We start from the raw sequence: 26,721 nt of genomic DNA on the forward strand, positions 1-26,721 counted from the left end.
GCCATTACCCGCCCCCCCGCCGCCTCCCCGTTACCAGGGAACGGTTACCAGACCACTAATGGTTGTTCAGCTATTGGTCTGTGCACGGCAATCCTCCCCCTAGAACCCCCAACCTAGAGGGGAGCCTGGCTGCCTTAGGGATGAGAACTGGACAGGGTCTAGGGACCTGGCCCTAAGGGAGCAGACAACTGAAATCTGCCTCTGTAGCCAGGACTTGGTCCTCAGATTGTGAAAGCTGTGCCTTGGGACCTTGCCCTTTCTTGTCAGAACAGAGAATATTTACCTGGTGGAGATTTACAGGACCATCGATACCTGACCATGACCGGACCTACAGAACAAATACACCAGGAAGTTTGCAACAACTAACGTTGTGCCTCTCTCACCTTTCCTACCAAATGGCTTTGCTGAAAGCTTTTGGGGAGTTTCCCTGATGGGTCAGCTGGTAAAGAATCCGCCTGTAATATGGGAGACCTGAGTTCAATCCCTGGGTTGGAAAGATCCCCTGGAGAACGGAATGGCAACCCACCCCAGTATTCTGGTGTGGAGAATTTCATGGACAGAGGAGCCTGGTGGGCTACAGCCCATGGGGTCACAAAAAGTTGGGACATGACTGAGCGACTTTTACTTTTGGGGAGTTTGGGGGTTTTAAGGCAAGAGTCACCCACCTCCTTGCATGGCCCTGCAATAAACTTTTCTCTGTTCCAAACTCCCAACATTTTGGTATTGTTTGGCTTTTCTGTGCATCTGGTGCATGGAGTAACACTACCACTCATCCTTCAAAATCCCATTCATCGTTCATAAATCACATCATCCCTAAAGCCATCTTGAATTGCCATGAATTACTTTGCTCCCACTTGGGGAACCAGTAAACCCTTTGGCTGCCTTAATGACTGTAATTATCATACCTGTATTGAAATCTATGTCCCACCTAGGCAGCGGTATTTAGGACAGTGACTTACTGATCTTTGCATTCCCGGAAGTCTAGCATTTAGTAGGAATCAAGTATTTGCTAAATGAAGGAAACGTCACAACCGATTCTTAAAAGCAGTTGCTCCATCCCTTCAATCAACAGTACAGGAAGAAGTAACTGACCCTGATAACAATTTTTTGTTAGCCCAGATTTGCTTCTGAAGCCAAGCTCAGCATGTTTGATTAACATGTCTTCAAGAATAAGAGTGAGAAAGCATTCCTGTATTCAAATTCAAGCAATTGGAATGGGAAGCAGGAGGAAAAGAGAAAATAAACCATTGACACCAGAGCTTTAAATTGTCACACTTTTATTAAGGAAACTTCCCCATAATAAGTGAAGAGGTAGTTCACAGTATGTCTAACATACAACAGATTTAGAACAGCTATTCACCAGCTGAAATAAAATGTTCTGGGTTGTTTGTTTAGGACATTATTTTAGAAGTAGTGATGGTGATCACCCTCCATTTATAGATCTTCTAATAAACTAAAACAAATTAAAACCACATCTGATTTACCTCAGAGCCACTTCAGTCTGGAGTTTGCCTTTAAAATTAAATAATAAATAAATAACTGTGACATGGTGATTTTTTAAAAAACCAAACTACAGAAAACAGAACCCTCTCATTTTTAGTTATCCTGGGGATCCATAAAATACAAATGCTGAATGTCTACGGTTTTAAAAAATCTTCCTCCACTACAAGAATACAACTAGTTTTGAAAGTCATCTTCCTCTGTAAAACATATTTGATATCAGTAAATTGATCACTTTGCATATAATCTAAGAAACATGTATAAACAAAAAGTCAAGTACCACCAAAATTAAGAAAATGTCTCACAGAAACAGAACACCTCTCCAGCCAAGAAATGGGGGAGACTGTAAACCACTTGAGTGGTTTGCAATTGAAAAAGGTGAGAACTACAAGTTTTACTCATTCAAAACCATCAAGAGGCTGATTTTAAGTGATCAAAGAAAGCAAGGCAGTTTTCTTCTTCCTAGGATAAAACCAAATTGATACCCTATCTCACTAAGACTACATGAGACTGTAAGCTCTGTGAGGGCAGAGACCATAACAATCTTATCTTCAAATTCTCAGTATCTAGCATAGTGCCTAACAATAATATGTGTTCAATAAATGTCTCCTGAATGCCTGAATGAATCCGGAAATAGTCTCCAACCAAAGAGACCAATTTTATTTGCAGCCATGCCTTTTAGTCTTCAAACCACTAACAAGACATGAATTTACGCAAAGCAAGCACCCCAACTTGAAAGTTCCCTGTGATAAAATGATGTTTAGAGAAAAGAGTGAAACAGCAGTTAACATATTAGTGTCTCACTGTTGCATAGAATTGGTACTCTTTGGCTGGATCATATAAAAACCAGAATGCTAGGTAGCATCATTAGATCATATAATGAGTGACATTAGGCATAAGATACCTATTAGTCTTACCACTCCATTTTATTCTCATTTAAAACCTTTTAACAAATGGTAGAAATTATACTTCAAATCAGATTCACATGTAAATGCATCAAATTATAACAACTTTAAGAATACCCTCTGACTACTCAAGTTAAATTGGAGAAGGAAATGGCAACCCACTCCAGTATTCTTGCCTGGAGAATCCCAGGGATGGGCGAGCCTGGTGGGCTGCCGTCTATGGGGTCGCACAGAGTCGGACACGACTGAGGCGACTTAGCAGGACTCAAGTTAAAATTAATTTTTGGTTCATCTATACATGGGACTCTCACAGCTCAGAAACAAAAATCAGGAAATCCTGATGGAAACTAACACTGTTTCCAGACAAAATTAGTTTCACATTTGGATCCTTCTCACACTGTTACTTGTCCTTTCTGTTCCTAATCAACACCCAGCAAATCAGTTGCTTGCTTAGGAAGAATGTAATATTCATCCTAACCAAAAAATAATTACCTTACAAAAATAAATCCTTTATGACTGTTCTGTTTGCAAAATTGAGGCTGTCTTAGAAAGCATACAAGGATGCACAGAGGGGAAGCACAAACTAGGAACTTTTTGCTGAAGTGTTCTTGATCATGTACTAAATCTTTTTAAGCCAAGGGACAGTGAGAAGTGAGGAGACCTTAGCTCATATTTAGCCTACTCAGTCTACTTTGGCCACCTTGGCCAGGCTACCTCTTTGGGCTTTGGATACCCCAACTTAAAAAACAAGAGGCAGGCTAAATGATTTCTTAAGAGTCTCTATGGACTCAAACACTCCTATTATCTAAATCTAACTCATGGTTCAGAAACAAGTAAGACTCAAAATTTTATTTCTGAACATGTGCTTAGGAAAAACAGTTGTTTTGTTTTTCCATAACGGAAAATCAACTTTGTATTTGATCTGTCAAAGGGGATGAGGTGGGACTGTGTAACATTATAGGAACATCTAAATGCAAAAATCTGACTGCTCCTTCTGTGACCCACTTTTTTCATCCACTTTAGAAATTAAGGTACACAAGGAAATGAGAATTCAAAGACTATTAATATGCTGGACAAAACTGAAGGCCAAACTCACCTTAGCAATAACGAACTTCTACAACAAAGTCTAGAGACTGACTCCAGATAGCCCCTTTTAAAGAGAGACCATTATATGTTAGCACACTTTAAGTGTACCTGGAGCAATCCTGATTCCAAAAGCATCACCAAGTAAGCTACAGAATAATTATAAGCATTTGACTTCTTTCGGGGGAGGACCTCCCAAATAAGTACTGTTGTACAACTACTACCCTTTGTTGGTTATGCTCCCCAATGATGATTCCTGTTTGCAGGTATTGATGGAAATACTGTACTCTGGTCTATGTCAACTTCAATCACATGAAGCTGGGCCATAAACTGTTGAAAAGAGTACAGAATAATCTAAAATACTTCTTTATAGCCAGCTCCAGGATAAGTAGATTCATTCATTTATCAGACATGGATGAATTATCAGTGGTTCTGATAGAACTAGAAGTTCTATCACATATTCAGGCTGATAGCAATATCACCTTATATCTCAGCTTATTTCCTACCAAAGAAAAAGATTATTTGCTTCCCTTAATATAGCATCTATTGGTGGAGTGGAGGTGATGTTATTAATTTCTTGGTACCTTCAGAATGTGCCCAGTGGAAAGTCTAAAATAAGTGTCAGTCTAAGACATAAGTTGATGTTAGGTAGACAAATGGAGTACTCCTTGGGAAAGGAAAACAGACATCACAGGATAAATAATTCAAAACAGAACATAGGAAAGGGCAAAAGGCAGGCAAGACCACTCCAAGTGGCAAGTTGCCTGGTCTGTTAGTGCTTTGACTCACCCCTACGACCTGCACAGAGGATCTGGAGAAGTCAAATTGGTGAAATGACTCCTAAAAAGACTCGGACTATTGCCATGTTTGTAGTCAGTTCTAGTTAGGAGCACAAAGGCCCTGTTTAATTCACGCAAGTGCTATCGTTCCTTAAGTTCAGGACAGCTTGGGCCAGTTTACCGGCATCCAGGACCTGTGTCGCATCAGGCTGTGGCTGACACCCTTTAGAGTCTGTGACTGTTGTACACGCAAAAGAATCAAAGTCCACAGTGAGGTCTTGCACATTTCTTTCATTGGCATTATCAAAGCTGTTTTTGCCATGCAGCTGTTTAAGGTGCTTCCTCAAAACTGGCTTATGTGCAAAAACCATGTCACAATAGTTACACTTATGGGGCTTATCTCCACTGTGAAGGTTAAGATGATCCTGTAAGGAACACTTCTGAGAAAAGGTTTTCCCACAGATTTTACACTGGAAAGGTTTAATGCCGGCATGCACACGCATGTGTCGATGGAGGTTGCCTTTCTGAGTAAAAGTCTTGCCGCAGAGTAGACACATAAAGAGTTTGTGCATTTTTAAATGGTTGGCGTAGTTCTCCAGGTGACGAAACACCCTGGTACACTTTGGGCACTGGTGATGCCACTGCAGGCCTTTGTCTACACCTCGAATATTAGGCCCAAAGACATCTTTCGCGGCCATGATGATGTTATCACTGCCTGTGTAAGAGAGGGCATAATTGTGGAGATGGTTTTGCTCTATTTCACTTACTCTGTTTTCCACAGTTGAATTTATCAGAGAGTGCTGGGGCTCGGATGAATGTAAAGCAGTGGGTTCAGAAGAAATAAACTGGTTCTGATCTTTTTTACTTCTAACCTCTGATACATCCCCAATAGATTCTACCTTAACGATCTGAATATCACTGTCCTCTATATCCATACTGTCTTCAGATGGGTGAATACAAGGTGAGTCCTGCTTTGGGGAGCCTCTGGCATCTCCCTGATGTTCTTTCGACTGGGGAGAAGCACTCTGTGGTTCACATCCCTCTTTACTTTCCATTGGCTGTTTTGGCTTTATAAACTTCCACAAGGCCTGCGTGCACCGTTCTACAATGTGACTCATCTGAAGAAAACTCGCAGCGGTCAAGTAATTGACCAGTTCCATCTCGGGGAATTCCAGCACACCACTATAGCACGATAAGAGCAATTGTCTCCCCACTTCGGAACTCTGCAATATGGAGATTTTCACCTCTCTCGAATCGTTCAGTAAAAACTGGTCTCTTAAGAAGGGGGAACCTGCAGCAAACACAATTTTATGCCCCTGTACCTCAATATCATCTATGAGAACTGTAACATCACAAAATTTATTCTCTTCTCTTAATTTGTTCATTTTTTGTAACATTGAATCTCCATAATTTTCAAACTTGAAGTGAAGGAGATCTGATCTTTCAGACATTTTGGCAGACCTAAAGAACAGAAATGTAAAAAGGATGAATTTAAGAAAATTCAAACAATTAAGAAAACCTGGATTTTCCTTCCAAAAACAAATCTGTGTTGTCATACCTGTTCATATGTATCTGAATGAAATTTCCCTTGAAAGAGGAAGCTAGTATAACAGCTTTTGAAGGCTGTTAAAAATGACTCCTCACCAACATCAAGTGTCAATTGCAGCTAAAGGAGTGGACTTATATTAGCGGAAATAGCTTGGCATTCATTCAGCTTTTTAAGATGCTTAATACAAGAACAGTGCTTGAGTTATTCCAAGGGCATTCTTTTGCTTCTCAAATCAGAATTCTGTCAGGTTTCATGAACTACCTAAAACACCCCAACAAGTAATAAAGTAATAAGAAGTAACGATTTTATTTTGCATGATACTGTGAACCTGCTTCTTCAAAGACAAAACACTATTTTCCTTTGCTCTGAATTTTACTGTAATGGCACTGCTTGTCCCATTCCTGGGTAAACCCTCTTCTGTCTAAACTGATGTGAATTTACTCATACAAGTATTTTGCAATAAAATGAAAGTCACATGTTTAAAGGGACAACTTTTAGACAGTGTCAAAGGCACAGGTCTTTGTTCTTTGCATTTTGGACAAACCTAAATTCTTTCTTAAGAAACATTTGTTGATACATGAAGTAAATATTTGATATAGAAAAACCAGATGAGTCACTTGGTGGGACTCTGAGTAAGAGTACAGTGGATCTAGTTAATCCCGATTAGATGCTTGCTTTCTTCTTTATCCCCATTCATCCATCATTACTCATCAACTGGACTACTCAAATTCATTCATAAATGCCCATTGGTTCCAGCTTCTATTACCTCTAAACCAACTCCTACACCACCTCATGTCATCTTTCAAAAACACAGATCTGTTTATATCCAATCCCTGCCTAAAATCCTTCTGTGACCTCCTGTCATCTCCTGGATGAAGACTAACCTCTCCAATATAAACTGATCAAGTAAATTTAATAATAATTAAGATAAACATTGGCAAAAACCAACCAACCATGGAGACAGTTTCTTTGTAAAAACTGCGTATTTGTCCTGTTGTAAAGCAATTTCTTTGGAGAAACTCCCCATGTTCTAATTCCATACTCTTACTTGGCTTCCCACGTGTCACTCTAAAGGGAAGGATGAGTTAGCCATGTCAATGTGACACCGTCAACATATTATTTTTACAATGACAGCCCACCAGTCATAGTAAAAATAAACACCTTGTCTATATACCAATCTTCTGTGAAATCAGTGGGTATATAAGATCTACCCGTGAGAAGTAGCTCCACAGTTTCAGTACATCAGTAAGTTCACCTTGAACTTTGTGTCTCCATCAACTCCATAGTTGAGAATCACGACCAACAGTTCCTAGTGACATCTGGCTCCTGAAGCCCAATCTTTAGTTTTATGTTCTAGACCACTGAGTTACAAGGCCCATAGACCACCAGCTTGTGACAGCAGAATACAGGTCTCACTCATAATGCTCAGCGCCTACTTCATAATAGTACTTTACTGACTCCAAACCTTACTACAGGTATTTCTTTAGTCCAGAACACTATTCTCAGCCAATTCTGACTCTCTTATTTCCTCTGAGGCCCTTCTCTAACCCCTTAGATCAGAACAGTTGTCTCTACTGAAACTGTAACCTCAAAATACTAACAGTAATATCCTTCAAACTGCAAGCTTCATGGCATTAGAGAGAATAATCTCTGCCCCATTCAATAGGGCTAATGCTGGGAATCTGCATCTTCTAGGGTGAAACACTCTTTCCTTTGGTTTCAAATTCAATAGTAACGCATCCACATTACTGGCAAACCCTATTCTGTTCAAACTGGTGTGTATACCCATCACCTCATATAGTACTAAACACACAGCAGGTGCTCAGTTTGTATTTGTTGAACCTGTAAGATTCACTTGACAGTAATAGGAAGACTTGCTGTTAGGAAGACCAGTGCAGTGTCTGCATAAGCATTACAAGTCTGAGGCTATGAGAGCATACAAACGAATGGGTACAAGGAGCAAGGGGGAAAAAAAAAGACATTTCAAAAAAACTTGTGGGAGACATGAAAAAAGGCAATATGCAAAGGTTCTAAACTTAGGAGTTCACCTGAATTAAAATGTCACTGAAAGAGAGGTGAGACTTAGGAAGGGGGACTGGTATGGCACAGGTATATTTAAACACATTTATACATAAATTTGGAGAAGGAAATGGCAACCCACTCCAGTGTTCTTGCCTGGAGAATCCCAGGGATGGGGGAGCCTGGTAGGTTGCCATCTATGGGGTCGCACAGAGTTGGACACGACTGAAGCGACTTAGCAGCAGCAGCATACATAAATTACAAGCATCTTCTTTGTATGGCACTCTGAGTGTACAGATAAATTATAATCACAATGAAGATGAGAGAGGAGGGATGTAGAGAAGCATATGTAGCATCAGAGAAGAGATGGTAAATACCAGATGAAAAGGAAAAATCTTGGAGACATGGGAATATATTAGTAAAGAAAGTGGCGCAACAGTATTATCCATCACAGGTCAGTTTTAGCAATTATGGTTGCTTGACATATCTGATCTGGCAGTGGTGAATATCCCAATTCATAACTAGAAATTATACAAATGACTGTTGTTCAAATAGCCAAACACAAGGGGCACTATTTCTTAGAGGTTTAGCTTGTCCTGAATTTACTGACAGGTCAGCATTTTGATCTGTGGTGCTGGAGAAGACTCCTGGGAGTCCCTTGAACAGCAAGGAGATCAAACTAGTCCATCCTGAAGGAAATGAACCCTGAGTATTCACTGGAAGGACTGATGCTGAAGCTTCAATACTTTGGCCACCTGATGGGAAGAGCTGACTCACTGGAAAAGACCCTGAGTGCAGAAGGGCAGGAGGACAACGGGGTAACAGAGGATGAGACAGTTGCATGGCATCATCAACTTAATGGACATGAGTGTGAGTAGGCTCCGGGAGATGGTGAAGGACAGGGAGGCCTGGCGAGCTGCAGTCCATGGGGTCACAAAGAATGGGACAAGACTGAGCAACTGAACGACGACGGCACTTTCCTACTAACACTGAAAAATAAGTACTAATTGCTTCCATCTGTAACAGGATAGTACTCGAATTGCTTTAGGTAACTTTCCTCAAAGATCATTGTTCTTTGAAGCTCCAAAGACAGGAGTTGGAATACAGTTTCATTTACCTCCTATTCATCAGTCTCAAGCGACTTACCAACAGGAGCAGTCAGGTATCTCAGGGACGTGCTTGATTTGTCTGCTGTAGTCCAAGAATGTGAGGAAAAATTATTATTTCTCCTTTAAGAAGTTTTCCTTAATGTGTCAGCCCACTCTATTGTCTCTCTTTAATAAACTCTTATTTCCAGGCCACAGAGTTCATCCGTTAATTGTTTCCTGTCACTAGTTTCTCTTTCCATCAGAGGGTTAGTTATTTGAGGTCAAGAACCAACTGTTAGTTTGTACACAACTCATTCAATAAAAACTGTAACTAACTCTTAATGTTCCCTATGAAGTTACTATTGAGCTATGGTAGAGATGCCTTTCATTATGGTAATACTGTTTTTGAGTGCCCTAGAAAATTTCTTTCTAGGGTTTGTTTCCAAAAAATAGTTTTGACAACATAAAATGAAATTTTAAACAAAAGTTTAAAAAGGTTCAAATAAAAAGGATTACTTGTTTCATATGAACTAGTTTAATTTTATTTAAAAATAAGAAAAAGGATGCCTAATCTTTACTGAACCCTTGCTGAGTACCAGGTATACCCAAATTGACCCATTTAATCTTCAAAATTTCTATGAGGTAAGTATTATTGTCATCTCCACTTTGCTTATGAGGAAATTCAAGCTTGGTGAACATAAGTCACTTGCTTATTTAAAAAAGGTGGAAAGTATTAAATGTTAGAGGTAGAAATTATGCCTGAGCGACATGATGCCAAAATTCATGTATGACAGAACTAGGCTAGCTGAAGTTTTATCTTATGATCATTAACTGTCATCTCCATTCATATCCATTCAACTGTACCCTGATGACTGATATGCTTTTGTATAGTTAGTTATGCTTCAATAAAAGACTTATGCTTAAAAACAAAAAATACAAATTGAAGCCAAATTTGTGTCAAGTCTAGAGGGCTTTAATAGTAAACCATTCATGTATTATCCTTGTCTTACCTTTCTCACCTATTTTAACTTTGTATTATTTTTCTATCTTTTGTGTATTCATCTTTGTAGGATGAAACTTAATGCCATTTATAAATAAAACAATAAAAATCATGAATATATTTGATTTTTAGACTCCCCAACTATAGTTAACTTCTAAGTATAATAGCAATTATTCATTATTATCATAGAAATCACTCACATAATTTTAGATTATAGCAGACCTTCTAGGAACTGAAAGTACAGAACTGATTAGGTAGACTAGAGACTTGGTCACCACATTCTGCTGATTCTTTTCAAAGAATGATTTCCAAATTCTCTATATTCTTACTACCATTGGCATAGTTCAGGTCTTTATCAACTATTGTCTGGGTTACTGTGATTAAGTCTGAATACTGCTGAGTTTCTCTTAGCAAGTTTTAAATGACCCCCTTACCAAACATCAATGAAATAGAAATAACCTCACTTAAAATCACTTTTTATTTGTTTATATTTACACAATTCTTCTATAATCATTTCCATAAAAATGTTGCAGCTGATTTGAAATTTCCCTTTGTTCAAACAGGAGTAACCCAAAAGGATCAGTGAATATTTTAGGTTGAACAACGTTCACTGCCAAGCAAGGGACAGTGTGAAAATATCCACGTTTCTTATCTCAAATGCCTCTAATGCTACTGATAAGGATAACTTTCAGTCTGTTTTCTCATCTACCTCATAAAAGTACCTTTATCTTTCAACTTAGCATGCACAACTACTTCGAAATCTTTCTTCCTCTTTCATTAACACCATATGCCATTTTTCAAAGAGGCTGTAATATACTACAGCCTTTCTATAAAACTCAGTCCTTTTCTTCTTTTGGCTAACTTTCATGACACTACATTCTCCAACTGCTCACTCTTTTACTTACATGTTTATACAATCTGTAAGTAACATTACAGAAATATACCATTCCTGGAAGAACTTTTGAATATAGGTGAAGTCAAAGTCCCCTTTCTCAACCTCCTTCCATTCAGTCAGTTGATTCTCAGTTTCTTCCTTAATGAATCTCCTTCCCTCTCCACTTTACTATGTATAACACTCCCAGCCACAGAAAATAAAAAGTAAAATTACTTTCCAACTATATATATTGCTTTGCGGCTTTTTCATTTATTGCTTTTAAGAGTTATTTATGTTGAATAAATCTGGTTATTTATGTTGAATAGATCTAGCTCACTCTTCTTAAACTGTTGTACAGAAGTGGGCAAGTGACTTAACGACTGGCCTCAGTTTTCCACCATTCTTTGGCTGATCTGTTCCTTAAGGATTCTGTAAATTGTGAAAAGGTAAGTATATTCTTCAAAGCTTAGTCCTTAAGTTTTTGCTATTTTCTTGAGGCTGACTTCCTCAGAAAACCTGTCTTGGTTTCTCAATGTTTTATTACCCTCTCTATTTAAAAAATTCCTAAATCTCCATCCTCCCTGCACATTGTCCTTCCTTGGCCAGGCAGGGATGCAGCGGTTCACAGGGCTTTTCCCTGCTCCTAACTTGGGACGCCTAACTTGGCTTGCATGCACGTCTCAGCAGGGTGCTGTGGGAAGGAGCCCAGGCAAGCAACAGGGCCTGTGTGGCCTGGGCCTCTGAGCTCCTGGCCCAGAGAGGTGATGTTAGAAAACTGGCTTAAAACTCAACATTCAAAAAAATAAGATCATGGCATCCGGTCCCATCACTTCATGGCAAATAGAAGGGGAAAAAGTGGAAGCAGTGACAGATTTTATCTTCCTGGGCTCCAAAATCACTGCTGACAGTGACTGCAGTCATGAAATCAAAAGATGCTTGCTCCTTGGAAGGAAAGCTGTGACAAACCTAGACAGTGTATTAAAAAGGAGAGACATCATTTTGCCAACAAAGGTCCATATAGACAAAGCCATGGTTTTTCCAGTCGTCAAGTACGGATGTAAGAGTTGGACCATAAAGAAGGTTGAGCACTGAAGCACTGATGCTTTGGAACTGTGGTGCTGGAGAGTCCCTTGGACAGCAAGAGCAAACCAGGCATTTCTAAACAAAATCAACCCTGAATATTCATTGGATGGACTGATGCTGAAACTGAAGCTCTAATACTTTGACTACCTGATACAAAGAGATGATTCATTGCAAAGGATTCTGATGCTGGGAAAGATCGAGGGCAGTAGGAGAAGAGGGCAACAGAGGATGAAATGGTTGGATAGTATTATCAAATCAATGGACGTGAGCTTGAGCAAACTGGGAAATAGTGAAGGACTGGGAAGCCTGGCATGCTGCAGTTCATGGAGTTGCAAAGAGTTGGACATGACTTAGTGACTAAATAACAACAACATGGCTAATTTTAACCAAACTTAACCTCAATTCGGATTCCCTTGTAGCTCAGTCAGTAAAGAATGTCCCTGCAATGCAGGAGACCCAGGTTCAATTCCTGCAAGGGAGAGATCCCCTGAAGAAAGAAATGGCAACCCATTCCAGTATTCTTGCCTGGAAAATCCCATGGACAGAGGAGCCTGGTAGGCTACAGTCTATGGGGTCGCAAGTCGGACACAACTCAGAGACTAAACCACCAACCATCACCAACCTCAGTTCATTCTAATAAAAAATAACTGCCCTAGGCTATTACTCTATCATTTGAAATGCATGTTATCTAAACTCTTGCATCAGCTAAAACTCAATAAGTCAAAAATAAAAACTTGTGGAGAATACTTCTGAGAACAGTAGATGTAGACACAAGGAAACCTGTTAGTGTTATTTTAACAGAGCAATATAGAAATAATGAGGGCCTGAATAATATAGATCAGTCCTGGTGTTCATTGGAGGGACTGATGTTGAAGGTGAAACTCCAATACTTTGGCCACCTGATGCGGAGAGCTGACTCATTTGAAAAGACCCTGAAAAAAAAAAAAAGAAAAGACCCTGATGCTGGGAAAGATTGAAGGCAGGAGGACAAGGGGACAACAGAGGATGAGATGGTTGGATGGCATCACTGACTCGATGGACATGGGTTTGGGTGGACTCCGGGAGTTGGTGATGGACAGGGAGGCCTGGCGTGCTGTGGTTTATGGGGTCACAAAGAGTCGGACACGACTGAGCGACTGAACTGAACTGAACTGAATAATATGAAATTGAGAAGAAATAATATGGATTTATTTTAACAGATTCCAGAGATATCTCAAAGAACTGATGGACTTGATAACCAAGGTAGGGAACAAGGGATGAAACGTCACGATGACTCCTAGTTATTTGGTTTGAGAAACTGGATGTCTGACAGAATGTCATTCAATAAGCAAGGAAATGCTAGGGGAAATGACCATGGGTCAGGTTTTAAAATGTTTAACCAGAGGAGCCTGCATGACATTAAGGGGAAGATCAATTAGCTAGCTGATATGGCTCTGAAGCTAAAGAGAAGACCTGATTTGGATAAGTTAATAAATGAAAGCATGACATACCTAACTATGAATGAAACTGACCTAAAATGGCACATATTGGAAGAGAATCTAAGGGAAAAGAAATGAAAAATAAATCCGTAACTCAAACATAAATCCATTACTTACCTTCTCAATCTGGATCTCTTCCAAGCCTCTCCATTTTTTTTAATCAAGAGTCTATCTTTGCTTAAATTTTTCCCATTCTTTTGACTCCCATGTTCAATCACTGCTTAGTACAGTGGATAAAACCGGGTTTCCAAGAATCAAAACGCTGCCCCACCACTTTCTAGTTGTATGACCTTGGGCAAGTTACTTAATTACTTCTGTTTTTTCAGTTGTCCCATCTGTCAAAGAATAACAGTACTTAACATGATAATATTAATATTTCCATAACAATAGGTTGTTACGGAAAATTAAATTAATTTAAAAGTAAATTAATGTTTTAAATTCAGTTACTTTTTAAAAGAACTTAGGATAGTGCCTGGAATTGTGCTCTGTAACCAAATGTTAGATCAATAATACAGCCTGTCAATATCCTTTGTGAAGTCCTTCAACGTGTGGCATTTCTTTCATTCTCATTTGATACCAAACCACCTGAGGTCTCTCCATTATTTCACATATTATCACCTCATCATTCTGCTAAAATTGCTTTGTAAAAAGTCACTCATGATCTCTTGATAAAGAAATGCAATCTTTTTTTTTTCTTCTTTCTCATTCTCCAGAGGCTCTGCATCCTTTGTCTCAGTGGACCCTTCTCAGTGTTCTCCTCTCTTGACTTCTGAGACTTCTTGGTTGTTGGAATCCTTATGTTTTATCATTATATTTTATTATCTACTTCTGTTTCTGCTACTATATCAACTACTATTAACTACTCCCATTTCCCCAAATATTCCCTTCATTGTCAATAGCCCCTTCCTGATACCAACTATTTCCATGGCTTCCACCTCTGTGCTTTAAGATGATTCAAACTTTTACCTCAAGCCACGGCATTTAGGCTGAGCTGCAGATTTGTCTTTCCAACTCTATACTGGACAGTTCCATGTGGCTATCCCATCAGGCCTTAAATTCAAATATCCAAAAAATGAACTGGTCATCTACACTATGCTTATGGTTTTATTGCTGATAATGGCATTAACATTCTTCAAATTTCACAGGCCTGAAACCTAAGACTCAGCTTTGATACCTCTTTCACCCTCAACATCCAATTCATTATGGAGTCTTTACAGCATTTCCTACAGCATGTGTGTGCTTAGGCACTCTCAGTCATATCCGACTCTTTGCAACCCCATGGACTGCAGCCTGCTAGGCTCCTCTGTCCATGGGATTCTCCAGGCAAGAATACTGGAGTGGGCTGCCATGCCCTCTTCCAGGGAATCTTCCCAACCCAGGGATCGAACCCAGGTCTCTCACAATGCAGAGGATTCTTTCCTGTCTGAGCCACCAGAGAAGCCCAAAATACTGGATAGATAGCCTATCCCTTCTCTGGTGGATCTTCCCAATCCAGGAGTCAAACAGGGGTCTCCTGCGTTGTAGGTGGATTCTTTACCAGCTGAGCTACCAGGGTAGCCCTTCCCTTCAGCATACCTGTCTTCTTTCTGATAATATTATCATAACTTGGTTTTGGGATTTCGTTACTTCTCACTAGGCTGATCCCATTACACCTTCAAAAGAATCTCCAATAAGAACATCTAGAATTTAGCTAAAGAGTCCAGAATCAGTTCTTAGATTCCTATCCTATAGGCTGACCTCCAGAACAAGATGATTTTCTACAGTGCAAATCTGACCACACTAGTCTCCTGCTCAAAACTCTTCAACAAGTACCCACCTCTTTTAGGAGTAAATCTTCACTATCTGGACTTCCATCTACTTTCCCAGCTTCATATCTCATGCTTTGCACAAGAGCCCTGGAACCCTCTCCTGCTCTTCCCACACAAGTTATGCTCACACACTGCAACTGCTCAGCATTGCAACTGTTCCTCTGAGGGCAAAACCTCTTCTCCACCTTATCCGCAAGTAAAACTGAAAAGTCTCTTCAGCCTCCCCGGCAACAGCCCCCTGAACGTTTCATACATATACGACTGATACGTACATCGCAGGAGCACTCATTTGTTTTTAGCTGGTTCCCAAACTTGACCCTGAAAATTAGAACAATGTCTTACGAATTCCCAGTGCCTGACAAGGCGCCAGATATAAAAAAGGTGTTGTAGCCAGTGGCAAAAGGGTAAACTAGCTGCACTCCACAGTGATCCTCGCAGGCTGGCATTGAGGCCTTGCCCTGGCCGAGAACTGGCACTTCTTAAAAGATGCCAGAGTCGGGTTAAAGCCAACTGCTTGGCCCTCGGCTGGGGTCCCCGGAGGAGGTCCCTGGGGGCATCCTTAGGCTCCCCACTCCAGACTCAGGGGAGGGAAAGGGGCGGGGCATAGCAGGGGCCGGGCCAAGGGCTCCGTAAGCACCCCCAAGCCTAGGCCAGCCCCTCGGCCCCCATCCCGGTGCAGGTCCCGGCCAATCCATGGCCCCAAGGGGGCTCGATTTTGAGAGACCTTGTACCCCTACCCGGCGCTCCGGCCGCCTCCGCACTTACAGACCCGGGGGAAGGCCACCGTCAGGATCCGGCACCGCCAGGAGCTCCGGCCCCTCGGGGCTCGGGGAAGGGGGAGGGGCAGGGAACCCGAGCCAAAGGGGGACCCAACGGAACCGGAAGGGCAGCCCTAGCCGGACAAAGACAACTTCCAGGTCCCATGGTCCTCTCCGCCAATCGGAAGGCTGGGAGGGCGGCGGGCCAGGAGAGGGATTCTCCGTGCCGTGGGCGAGATGATCGGGTACCCCGGGCTCCCGCTAGCTTCTCCGCCCGCGTGAGCCGACGAGCAGGTGCTGTGGCTTCTTAGCGCCTGGGGCTCAGGCCCCGCGCACTTCGCTCCTTCTCAGCCGCTCCTCTCTAGCTACGACTCGGCCGTCTGCCGTCTGCGTGGGCCTGAAAGGCGCAGCTGCACTGCAAGCGTCGGTAAGCTCCTCCTGTCTAGGGTATGGACTCGCCTTCTTGGGACCCAGAAGCGGAGGGAAGGAAGTTTACCTCCCTCGGTTTTTGCATGTTGGTGTTTCGCAGGGATTTGCATTCTCCGTTACCTACAACTTGCTGATTGTTCACAACTCTCTTTCGCCTGACCATCAGCATCAGCTCTCTTGCTCCAGGGCCAGCTGCCGAGAAGACATGTCCAATTGGTTTTCCACTGTTAAGGTAGCTTTGAACTCAAGTTCATCCGCAGACCTGCTTCTTACCTCCTATAGTCCTTGTGTTGGTGAATGGCATCGTCCACGCAGTCTTGCCCACCAGAAAACTTCAGTACCATTCTAGAGCCACTTTCCATCTTGCCAATTCAATGGTTCACTGGGTTCTCCTCATTTTGGGGGGGGGGAATGGGGGAGCGAGGATATTGTGGTAAAACATACATAGTATTTATCATTTTAATAATTTGTAAGTGCGAAGTTTCATGGCATTAAGTACTTCACAATATTGGGTAACCATCACAGCTGCTGTAGCCAATTTCATTATTTTACATGTGGTTATCGTTTTTCCGCCATTTTTGAAAAGTTTGTCCTTTTCCCTGGTGGCTCGGTCAGTAAAGAATCCGCCTTACAATGCAGGAGACCTGGGTTCCATTCCTAGGTGGGGAAGATCCCCTGGTGAGGGAAATGGCAACCTACTCCAGTATTCTTGCCTGGGAAATCCCATGAACAGAGGAGCCTGGCGGGCTACAGTCCGTGGGGTCACAAGAGTCGGACAGAACTTAGTGACTAAGCCACCATCATCGTTTTTCCAACACCATTTTTGAGAAGTTCCTCCTTTCTCTGTTGAATGTTTTTGGCACCTTTGTTGAAAATTGACCATGTATGTGTGAATTCATTTCTGTACGCTCTATTACATGTGGCTGTATCTCTGTACTTACACTGGTACATATTCTTCTACTGTAACTTTGTAGTAAGTTCCTAAGTGATGAAGTTATTAGGACTTCAACTTTATTTTATCCAGATTGTTTTGGTTATGGCAAGCCCCTTGAAATTCCGTATGAATTTGAGAATCAGCTTTTACATTTCTAACAAAAAGGCTGTTGTAATTTTGATAGAGATTGTGTTGAGTCTGTAGATCATTTTGGGTAATATTGCCATCTTAATTTTAAGTCTTACTGTCTGAATAAGAAATATCTTTTCATGTACTTAGGTCTTTATTTTCTTTCAGGAGCACTTTTCAGGGTATTTAATTCATTCTGATAACATAAATGAAATTGCTTTCTTAATTTCCTTTTCACAGTGTTGCTGGTGTGTAGAAACCCAACTGATTTTTGGTGTTGGTCTTGTACCCAGCAATGCTTCTGATTTTTTTTTTTTTTTTGACCCCCATAGGCTTTCTTGTGGATTCTTTAGGATTTTCTGTGTATATGACCATGCTGCCTGTAAATATAGTTTTACCTCTTTACAATTTGGATGCCTTTTATTTATTTTTTCATCTAATAGTTCTGGTTAGAGCTTTCAGTACAGTGTTGAATATCAGGCATCCTTGACTTGTTCATGACTTGTTCTAAGAGGCATAGGTAAATGATTGCATTTGATTTAGATACGGATTTTTTTTTTTTTTTTTTTTTTTACAAATACTTGTATCATGTTGAGGAATATTCCCTCTATAATTACATTTTCTGAAAGATCTTATGCAAAGGCATTGTACTTTGTCAAATAACTTTTCAACATTAATTGAGATGATCATGAGTTTCTTCCTTAGTTCTATTAATGGAATATTTTTAATTGATTGATTTTATGTTGAACCACCCTTGCATTATTGGGATAAATCCCGCTTGGTCATGGGGAATAATTCTGTTCATATGCTGTTGAATTTGATTTCCTTATATGTTGTTGAGGATTTTGGCATCTATATTCATAAGAGATATTGGTATATAATATTTTGTGATGCATTTAGTTAGCTTTGGTATCAGAATAATGAGGCTTCATGAAATCAGAAAGCATTCCCTCTTCCTCAGTTTTTTGTAAGAGTTTGAGGACTGCTATTAATTCTTAATTAAGTATTTGGTACAATTCCTTGCCGAAGCCATCTGGTGTAGGACTGTTCTTTTTGGGAGGTTTTTGATTACTCACTCAATCTCTTTACTTGTTATGAGTATGTTGAGATTTTCTAATTTTTCGAGAATCCATTTAAATAATTTGTGTGTTTCAGGAAATTTGCCCGTTATATTCTAGGTTGATTTTGTTGATCTTTTCAAGGAAACAACTTTTGGTTTCATTGATTTCTTTTTTTCTCTTGGTTTATTTCCATTCTATTTCCTTCCTTTTGCTGGCTTTGAGTTTAGTTTGTTGTTATTCTTATTTCATAAGGCATAAAGTTAGGATATTGTTTTGAGATTCTTATTTTTTAATGTAACCATTTACAACTGTAAATTCCTCTGATTACTGCTTTCATTGCATCCTGTAAGTTTTGGATGTTTTTATCATTACTCATTTTCAGGTACATTCTAATTTCCCTTTTAAGGACTTCTTTGACTCATTTGTTCTTTAAGAATGTGTTTAATACCCACATATTTTGAATTTTCCAGTTTTCCCTCTTACTGATTTCCAACTTCATCCCATTGTAGTTGGAAGATACTTTGTTTAATGACCTTTTAAAATCTTTTGAAACTTGTTTTGTGGCCTAATACATGGCCTGTATTGGAGAATGTCCTATGTGAACTTGAAAAGAATGTGCTGCTGTTGTGCAGTGGAATGTGCTGTATATCTGTTAGGTTCAGTTTATTGTGATGTTCAAGTCCTCTAATTCTAATTTATCTTCTGTCTGGTTGTTCTATTCATTATTGAATGTGGGCTGTTAAATTTTCTAACTATGATCGTAGAACTGTTTGCTGCTAAGTCACTTCAGTCGTGTCCAACTCTGTGCAACCCCAAAGATGGCAGCCCACCAGGCTCCCCCGTCCCTGGGATTCTCCAGGCAAGAACACTGGAGTGGGTTGCCATTTCCTTCTCCAATGCATGAAAGTGAAAAGTGAAAGTGAAGCCACTCAGTCGTGTCCGACCCTTAGCGACCCCATGAACTGCAGCCTACCTTGGGATTTTCCAGGCAAGAGTACTGGAGTGGGGTGCCATTGCCTTCTCCGGTAGAACTGTTTATTCCTCCCTTTAATTCTGTTAATTTTTGCTTCAAATATTTTGAGAGTCTATTACTAGTTATGTGAAAGTTGTTCAGTTCCATCGGACTCTTTGTGACCCCATGGACTATATATAGTCCATGGAATTCTCCAGGCCAGAATACTGGAGTGGGTAGTCTTTCCCTTCTCCAAGGGATCCTCCCAACCCAGGGATCAAACCCAGGTCTCCTGCATTGCGGGCGATTCTTTACCCACTGAGCCACAAGGGAAGCCCAAGTATACTGGAGTGGGTAGCCTCTCGCTTCTCCAGTGGATCTTCCCGACTCAGGAATCGAACCAGGGTCTCCTTCATTGCAGGCTGATTCTTTACCAACTGAGCTATCAGGGAAGCCCAAGGTAAAAGTGAAAGTCGCTCAGGTGTCTGACTCTTTGCAACCTCATGGACTGTAGTCCATGGAATTCTCCAGGCCAGAATACTGGAGTGGGTAACCATTCCTTTCGCCAGGGGACTTCCCAACCCAGGGATTGAACCCAGGTCTCCCACATTGCAGGAGGATTCTTCCCTGATAGCTCAGTTGGTAAAGAATGTGCTTGCAATGCAGGAGACCCTGGTTTGATTCCTGGGTTGAGAAGATTCTCTGGAGAAGGGATAGGCTACCCACTCCAGTATTCTTGGGCTTCTCTTGTGGCTCAGCTGGTAAAGAATCTGCCCCAAATGTGGGAGACCTGGGTTTGATCCCTGGATTGGGAAGATCCCCTAGAGAAAAGAATGGCTACCCACTCCAGTATTCTGGCCTGGAGAATTCCATGGACTATAATCCATGGGGTCGCAAAGAGTTGGACAGAACTGAATGACTTTCACTAGTTATGTAAATGTTTAAGTTTTTATAATCTTGCTCTATTGAACCTTTTTTTAATATATAATGACTTTCTTTGTCTCTTGTAATTTTTTTAAAGTCTATTTTGTATAATCTTAATATAACCACCCGAAGCTCCCTTTTGGTTAGTACTTGCATAAAAATGCATAGAATATCTTTTTTTTAAAACCTATTAATGTCTTTGGATCTAAAGTGAGTATTTTCTAGATTGCATATTGCTGGAACATGTTTTTATTTTATCCATTCTGCCCATCTCTGTCTTTTGATTAGAAAGTTTATGCCATTTACATTTAAAGTAAAGACTGATAATGAGGAACTTATTTCTGCCATTTTGCTACTCATTTTCTATAGGCTTATAGCTTCTGTGTCTTTCATTTCTTCCATTACAGCATTCTTTTTTTATTTTTTGTAGTGAAAACTTTTGACTTACCTCTTATTTCCTTCTGTGTATATTCTATAGACATTTCCTTTTTGGTTACCATGGGAATTACATTTAACAGCTGAAAATTGTAACAATTAAAATTGATACCAATTTCAGTAACAAACAAAAACTGTCCTGTACAGCTCTGTCTCCTCTTTGTTATTGGATTTTATAGATTATGTCTTTATACCTTGTGTGTGCAATAAATTAGACTAATATTTTTATGCATTTTCATTAAAATCATAAAGTAAAATGGAGGAAAATTAAAATGGAGGTAAATAATTACACTAATGATTCTGTAGTTGCCTGTATATTTTTCTTCACCAGAGAGATCTTTATTTCTTCATATGACTTTAATTATTGTTGAGCATCCTTTCATTTCAACCTGAAGGATCCTCTTCATCATTTCTTGAAAGGTGGGTTTAGTGGTAATGAATTCCCTTAGCTTTTTTTTTTTAATCAGAAAATGTCTTGATTTTTCCCTCATTTTTGAAGGACAATTTTGCTAGATATAGAATTGTCCACCAAGAGTTTTTTTCATTCATACTTTTAATATTATCAACCCACTGCCTTCTGGCTTCTAAGATTTAAGATGAGAAATTGTCTGATAATCTTACTGAAGATCCCTTGTATGTGATGAGTATTCTCTCTTGTTGCTTTGAAGGTTCTCTTTTTTCTTTGGCTTTCTACAGTTACATTATTATCTTTTCTTCCCTTTCTCTCTTCTCCTTTTGGGATACTTATAATGGTACATTGTTTCCCTTAATAGTGTCCTGCAGACCTCTTAGGCTCTATTTAGTGTTCACTTTTATTTTTCTGTTCCTCAGATGGAGTAGGAAGAACATGGAATCCATCTCTACCTAGGCAACAATTATACTGGCAGAAACTGTCTGAAATAACTATTTCGGAACTCTGGAGTCTATTTGAATGCTTGCATGTTCCAGGGGAAAATCTGGTTGGTCATCTGAGGTTAATTTCAGTCAAGGTGAGCCTTTAGTGTGAATAGGTAGGAAACTATTTGTTCCTACCCCTCAACCCTGTTTATATTCAGGTATGGCTTGCTGGAGCCAGAGTGGGAAGTAAGAACCTTGTTCTCCAAATACAAGAGTTCTACATTTTTTTTTTTTTTTTTTATTTTTATTGAAGTATAGTTGATTTACTATATTGTGTTAGTTTCAGGTATACAGCAAAGTGATTCAGTTTTTTATATATATATATTTTTTATTATGTTTTATTGCAGGATATTGAACATAGTTCCCTATGCTATACAGTAGGACTTTGCTGTTTGTTTATTTTATATATAGTAATCTGTATCTGCTAATGCCCAATTCCTAATTTATCCCTCCCGGACCCCTTTTCCCCTTTGATAAACATGTTTTCTATGTCTGTGAGTCTGCTTCTGTTTCATTGATAAGTTCATTTGTGTCATATTTGAGAATTCACATATAAGTGATATCATATGGTATTTAGACAAAGACATTAAAACAGCTGTCTTAGAGTTGCTCATCAAGCTAAAAGAAAACATGGATGAAGTCTGGAAAATAATGTACAAAAAATGCAAATATCATTAAAAAAATAGAAATTATAAAAAGGAACTAAAATGAAATTCTGGAGTTGAAAAGTACGACAGAGATAAGGAAAAAAAATTCATTTAGAGGGGATCAAAATATACTTTGGCCACCTGATGTGAAGAGCCAACTCATTGGAAAAGACCCTGATGCTTGGAAAGATTGAAGGCAAAAGGAGCAGGGGGCAGCAGAGGGTGAGATGGTTACATAGCATCATCGGCTCAATGGACATGAGTTTGCACAAACTCCGGGAGATAGTGAAGGACAGGGAAGCCTGCTGTGCCACAGTCCATGAGGTTGCAAAGAGTCATACATGACTTGGTGACTGAATAACAACAAAATCAGACTTGAGCAGGCAAAAGACAGAATCAACAAACTTGAAGATATTTCCTTCAAACTCAGTTCCTTTTTCCCCCACTTTCTTTTGCTTTAGTTCAGGTGTTTCTAATCTGCCTAGGATCAGAAAGTGATATTCAAAGTGTTCTATTTACTCCCTGTTTTGCCTTTTCTACTCCTACCAGAATGAAATTTTTTAAAACCCAAATCTGTTATTGGACTATCCTTAGAAACTTCAAGGGCACCCTGTGTTTATAGATTGAACTTCATTTTCCATATTTTAGCGTTTACGGACTTTCCATTCTGGTTCCAGCTTACCACATCAATCTATTGAGCTTGAGATATAAATTCCATTTTCCAGGAAATATAAGGTCTAAGGAAACAAACTCAGTGACTTCTTGAGGAAACAACTCTTCAGATCCAGAAGATAGGAAATTTTGTACTTCAACTGGACTGATTTCTTCAATAAGCCAGTGTCTTTCAATTTTTTTTCTTAAGTACTAGATTAAGAAATACTTAAGGGACATCACAACCAGACATAGTGTGTGGGCCTGGACTGGATGCTGATTTGGGAAAATTAGCTGTAAAAAATATATTTTGGTCAATGGAAAATTTGATTATAGTTAGGTATTAGCTGAGAGGAAAATTTACTGAAATGATATTACTGATTTGGAAAAGCCAGCTGTAAAAATACTTTTAGGTTGTTAGAAAATTTGAATGAGATCTAGGAATTAGATGAGAGGAAAATTTAGTGAAATGCTAAGGTAGATACTATTAGTTGAATACAGCAGACTGTTTAACTATGTGAGCTCATTTTGAAAAACAATATATAGACACAAAGAAGACTGTGTTTTAAACTGTTAGTATTTGTAGTGGGAATCTGATATTTTTGTTTTATTTGAGGTTGTCCCTGTTTTGGATTTTTCTTCAGGACATACTCTAGTGATTCTGTAATAAAATTTTATTTAAAAGATTATGTTAAGATTTATGTATATATTGGGGAAATATATATGAATCAAGAAATACATGAAATGTATGTTCACCAAACTATTAAAAGTGGTTTTGTCCGAGTGTCAGGATTTCAGGAGATTTTGCTTTCTTCGTAATGTTATATCTGTTATTTAAATACTTTAAAATGGGTGTGTATTTCTGTTACATAACTGTGTAAGGAGAAGGAAGAAAGCTATTTTACTGTGGGAGTGCAGCCAAGTCTATTATAATAGACAAGTCACAAAGAGGACTGCAACAGAGCACAGCTTTTTTTTTTTGCTGTGTCTGGTTGATTTAGATGCACTATCCACAGGAAAACTTTGCGAATGACTCATTTAGCCGGAAAAGAGTATACACAATTTGAATCAAGAAAATGAGGGAGAAGCTTTAGAATTATTTCATAAACTGTCAAGACTTAATTAGCACTTTTAATAATCATTATTTTTGTTTACAACTACACTGTAAATTCACTCAGGAGAGGGACTTTCAACTTCATTCTGTTGCTGCTGTTCTATCAGTTTTGTATGGCTTTTAAATAAAACCCCAGCCCTATCTTTGAGTAGTACTCTGAAACAACCTAGTTCATTTTGTTCTATTTTGTGTGTCTCAGATGTCTCAAGGTAGTTGTGTTGTAGCCAGTCGCCCTTGATTTCAAAGTTAGAAAGTTTTGACTTCTACACGGAATCCCGTTCCTTAGGCTGGATTCCTTTACAAAATTAGAAAAATCATTATCATTCTCAAGGTTTGTAGTAAAGCCAAGTGGCATACCTGTAAAGGAACCTACCTGTCTACAATCCCTGGCACTTTCTGCGCCCTCAATAAAGGCCAGGTGTGTTGGGTTAACGTCATTAAGTGCGACTTTAGAAACAGCTTTTAAACGTTAAAGGGGAGGAAGGGATTCCTTGCTCTAGCACCAGTGACTTTGAGGTTGGACCCACCTCAGGCGCAACAGGTACTACCCAGCCTGCTACCCCCGCCAATCCTGCTCCCAGTCCCTGATGCAGGCACAGAGCCACTGTTAGCCACCGCGCGCACACACCAACCGGAGACGAGTGCAGCTCCCGGAGAGCAGACTCCGCGCAGGCGCAGAATACGGAGGCGGGCCAAAAGCCCAGGTGGGGTCCGCGCAAAGGAAGTACGCCCCCGCCGCCTGCCGTTGGGCCAATAGGGCGACTCGGCTTTGCCAAGGGCCTATGAGGCAGGACAGGAGGCGGGGCGGAGGACGGAAGGAGCGCTCTCACGTGAGTAGGGGGCGGGGAGGGCGGGGGCTGGGCGGCTGGGGAGGCCCAGGCGGCGGAGCCTCCGGGACGGCGAACGGCGGGCGGCGGAGGAGGAGACGGCGGGTCGGGTAGGGCCGCGTTTCCCCTCCTCCTCCTCCCACCCACCAAGCCCGGGGGGGATCTTCGGACGGTCCCTGCGGGGAGCCATGCCGTGTTTTTATCCCGCGGGGGTGGGCAGGCGAGACTACGTTCAGCTCCCTCGACAAGCCGGGTTTTGAGGGGAGCAGTGATTGGGGGGAGGGGGAGCAGCGGCCCTGGGGGCGGGGGGAGGACGCATGCGCAAGCGGGAACGCTCGGACAGCCCCTGCCCAAACCGGTTCCCCCTGTCTGGGTGGGTGTATGCCTTCCTGGTGGTGCACTTGTGGCCGTCTGCCTCGCCCCCGCTGCAAAGCCGGTTTGTCTCTTGACTTTTTGTGTTTGGAGAGAGGTCCTGTTTGAGAATTTGGCTGCTCCCTCCGCCTCAGTTTCTCCCCGTTGCTCGCTGGGCCTGTACCTGTGACTTAGGCTGGCTTCGGCCTCAAGCTAGCTTCCTGGGCTGCGCCTGATTTGAAAAGCTTGCTTTATTCTAGTGTCGGTGTGCCTTCTCGTGTTGGCCATTCCGTCTCATTTTCCCAGCTGCTATCCAAGTGTCCCCAGTAGCCCCGTCTTCCCAGATTCTTTTTAAGTGTCTGCCCCCAGTACCTCAGTCTTGTATCGTGATTCCCAGCAGCCTAATAGACTTCCAGGAGTTCGCTGTCCATTGCCTGGTGGTACTTTGGTGTCCCTTCTCTTCTAACATTCGGTTTGTTATCTGCAACTGCCTTTACAGTCATCTCCATACTTACGGTTCCTTTATCTTGGAAGCAAAAGCCCTAGCAGACCATGCTGTTGGTACGCTATAAGTGCCCCATTAAATTGTCTTCCGACTTGAAGAATTGGAGATCTTTTGAGGGTTTTTTGTTTGTTTGTTGTCGGGGGCGGGGGTGGGGAACAGGGTTTCACAATTCACTTGATATATTCATTCAAATAAACACCTGTATTCACATACGTGGGACTGGAGTAGTAAGTCGCGAGCGTGTGTCTGTATCCCAGCTGCTTTGTTTAGGAGGGGAAAAAAAACCGAAGAAAGTGAATTGAACTGAGTTTGTCACATTAAAACTGAGATTTAGAAAGTTGAAAAACTTACGTTCCAAAGGAGTGCACGTTTTCCTTTTTAAACGAAGGACCTGTTGGCCTTAATTCTAGCGTGTATAAGGTGCTATTTTAATGTATATTCAAGGTTTTATTTGAGTTTACTTATTAAAAATTGAAAATGAGTAAGGGACAGTTGTCTTCCTTTGTAGACCTCAGTTTCTATTAATAAAATTTGAGTCCACGATTGATTTGTATTTATTAATAATGGGTTCGGTACGTATTATCAATTCAACTTTGTCATTAAAGTTGAACTATTGCTATGTTATGGTACACAGTTCCTTTTCATTTCAGGTTTATAACTTAGTTTACAGTTAACTAGCTCAGCTCATCGGTATTAAGGTATATATTTGGGTACTTATTAACTGCATACAGTTCGGCATTTTTTTGCATAATTTTCTTTTTACTTTTAAATGTTAAGTATAGTTGATTTTGGCATAGTGCTCTATTAGCAGTTTGCAAGTGCTTAACCTGGATAAACTTGTAGTTTAGTAGGACTGTAAAAGTGAAGGCACTTGTTTCCTATCTCTTCTACTGCATTTTGAAAGAAGTGTATTAATGCACGTTATCTACATAAGGGAACAT

The 26,721-nt window shown here is 40.5% G+C and overlaps 2 protein-coding genes and 1 long non-coding RNA gene across 12 annotated transcripts in view; 2 read left to right on the top strand and 1 right to left on the bottom strand.

Annotated features, from left to right (window-relative positions):
* Window positions 1-59: 59 nt before the first annotated feature.
* ZBTB26 (zinc finger and BTB domain containing 26) lies at window positions 60-16,047 on the bottom strand. Of its 2 annotated transcripts, none has more exons than XM_055541085.1 (2): window positions 15,932-16,047; window positions 60-5,728 (listed from the first exon to the last, which is right to left on the bottom strand). In XM_055541085.1, exon 2 carries the CDS (start codon window positions 5,716-5,718, stop codon window positions 4,393-4,395), a length of 1,326 nt encoding a protein of 441 aa, XP_055397060.1. In that variant the 5' UTR covers window positions 5,719-5,728; window positions 15,932-16,047; the 3' UTR covers window positions 60-4,392. The 2 variants fall into 2 exon arrangements, with proteins under 2 accessions (XP_055397060.1, XP_055397059.1); XM_055541084.1 differs by having other exon boundaries at window positions 15,936-15,998.
* An 18-nt stretch (window positions 16,048-16,065) lies between these two features.
* On the top strand, window positions 16,066-23,051 carry LOC129623529 (uncharacterized). Its single transcript, XR_008700579.1, has 3 exons — window positions 16,066-16,351; window positions 21,620-21,777; window positions 22,033-23,051. It is a non-coding gene; the product is annotated as an uncharacterized LOC129623529 (long non-coding RNA).
* A 1,636-nt stretch (window positions 23,052-24,687) lies between these two features.
* The window catches only part of RABGAP1 (RAB GTPase activating protein 1), a 159,944-nt gene continuing 157,910 nt past the window's right edge, over window positions 24,688-26,721 (top strand). For 4 of the 9 annotated variants that reach the window (XM_055541077.1, XM_055541074.1, XM_055541078.1 and 1 more), the window contains exon 1: window positions 24,688-24,927. The gene's annotated coding sequence lies outside the window, so the exon portion shown is untranslated. The other 5 variants (XM_055541080.1, XM_055541081.1, XM_055541082.1 and 2 more) reach the window with 5 other exon arrangements.

This window comes from Bubalus kerabau, chromosome 11 (assembly GCF_029407905.1).
Source record: "Bubalus kerabau isolate K-KA32 ecotype Philippines breed swamp buffalo chromosome 11, PCC_UOA_SB_1v2, whole genome shotgun sequence".
Classification (NCBI taxonomy): domain Eukaryota; kingdom Metazoa; phylum Chordata; class Mammalia; order Artiodactyla; family Bovidae; genus Bubalus; species Bubalus kerabau.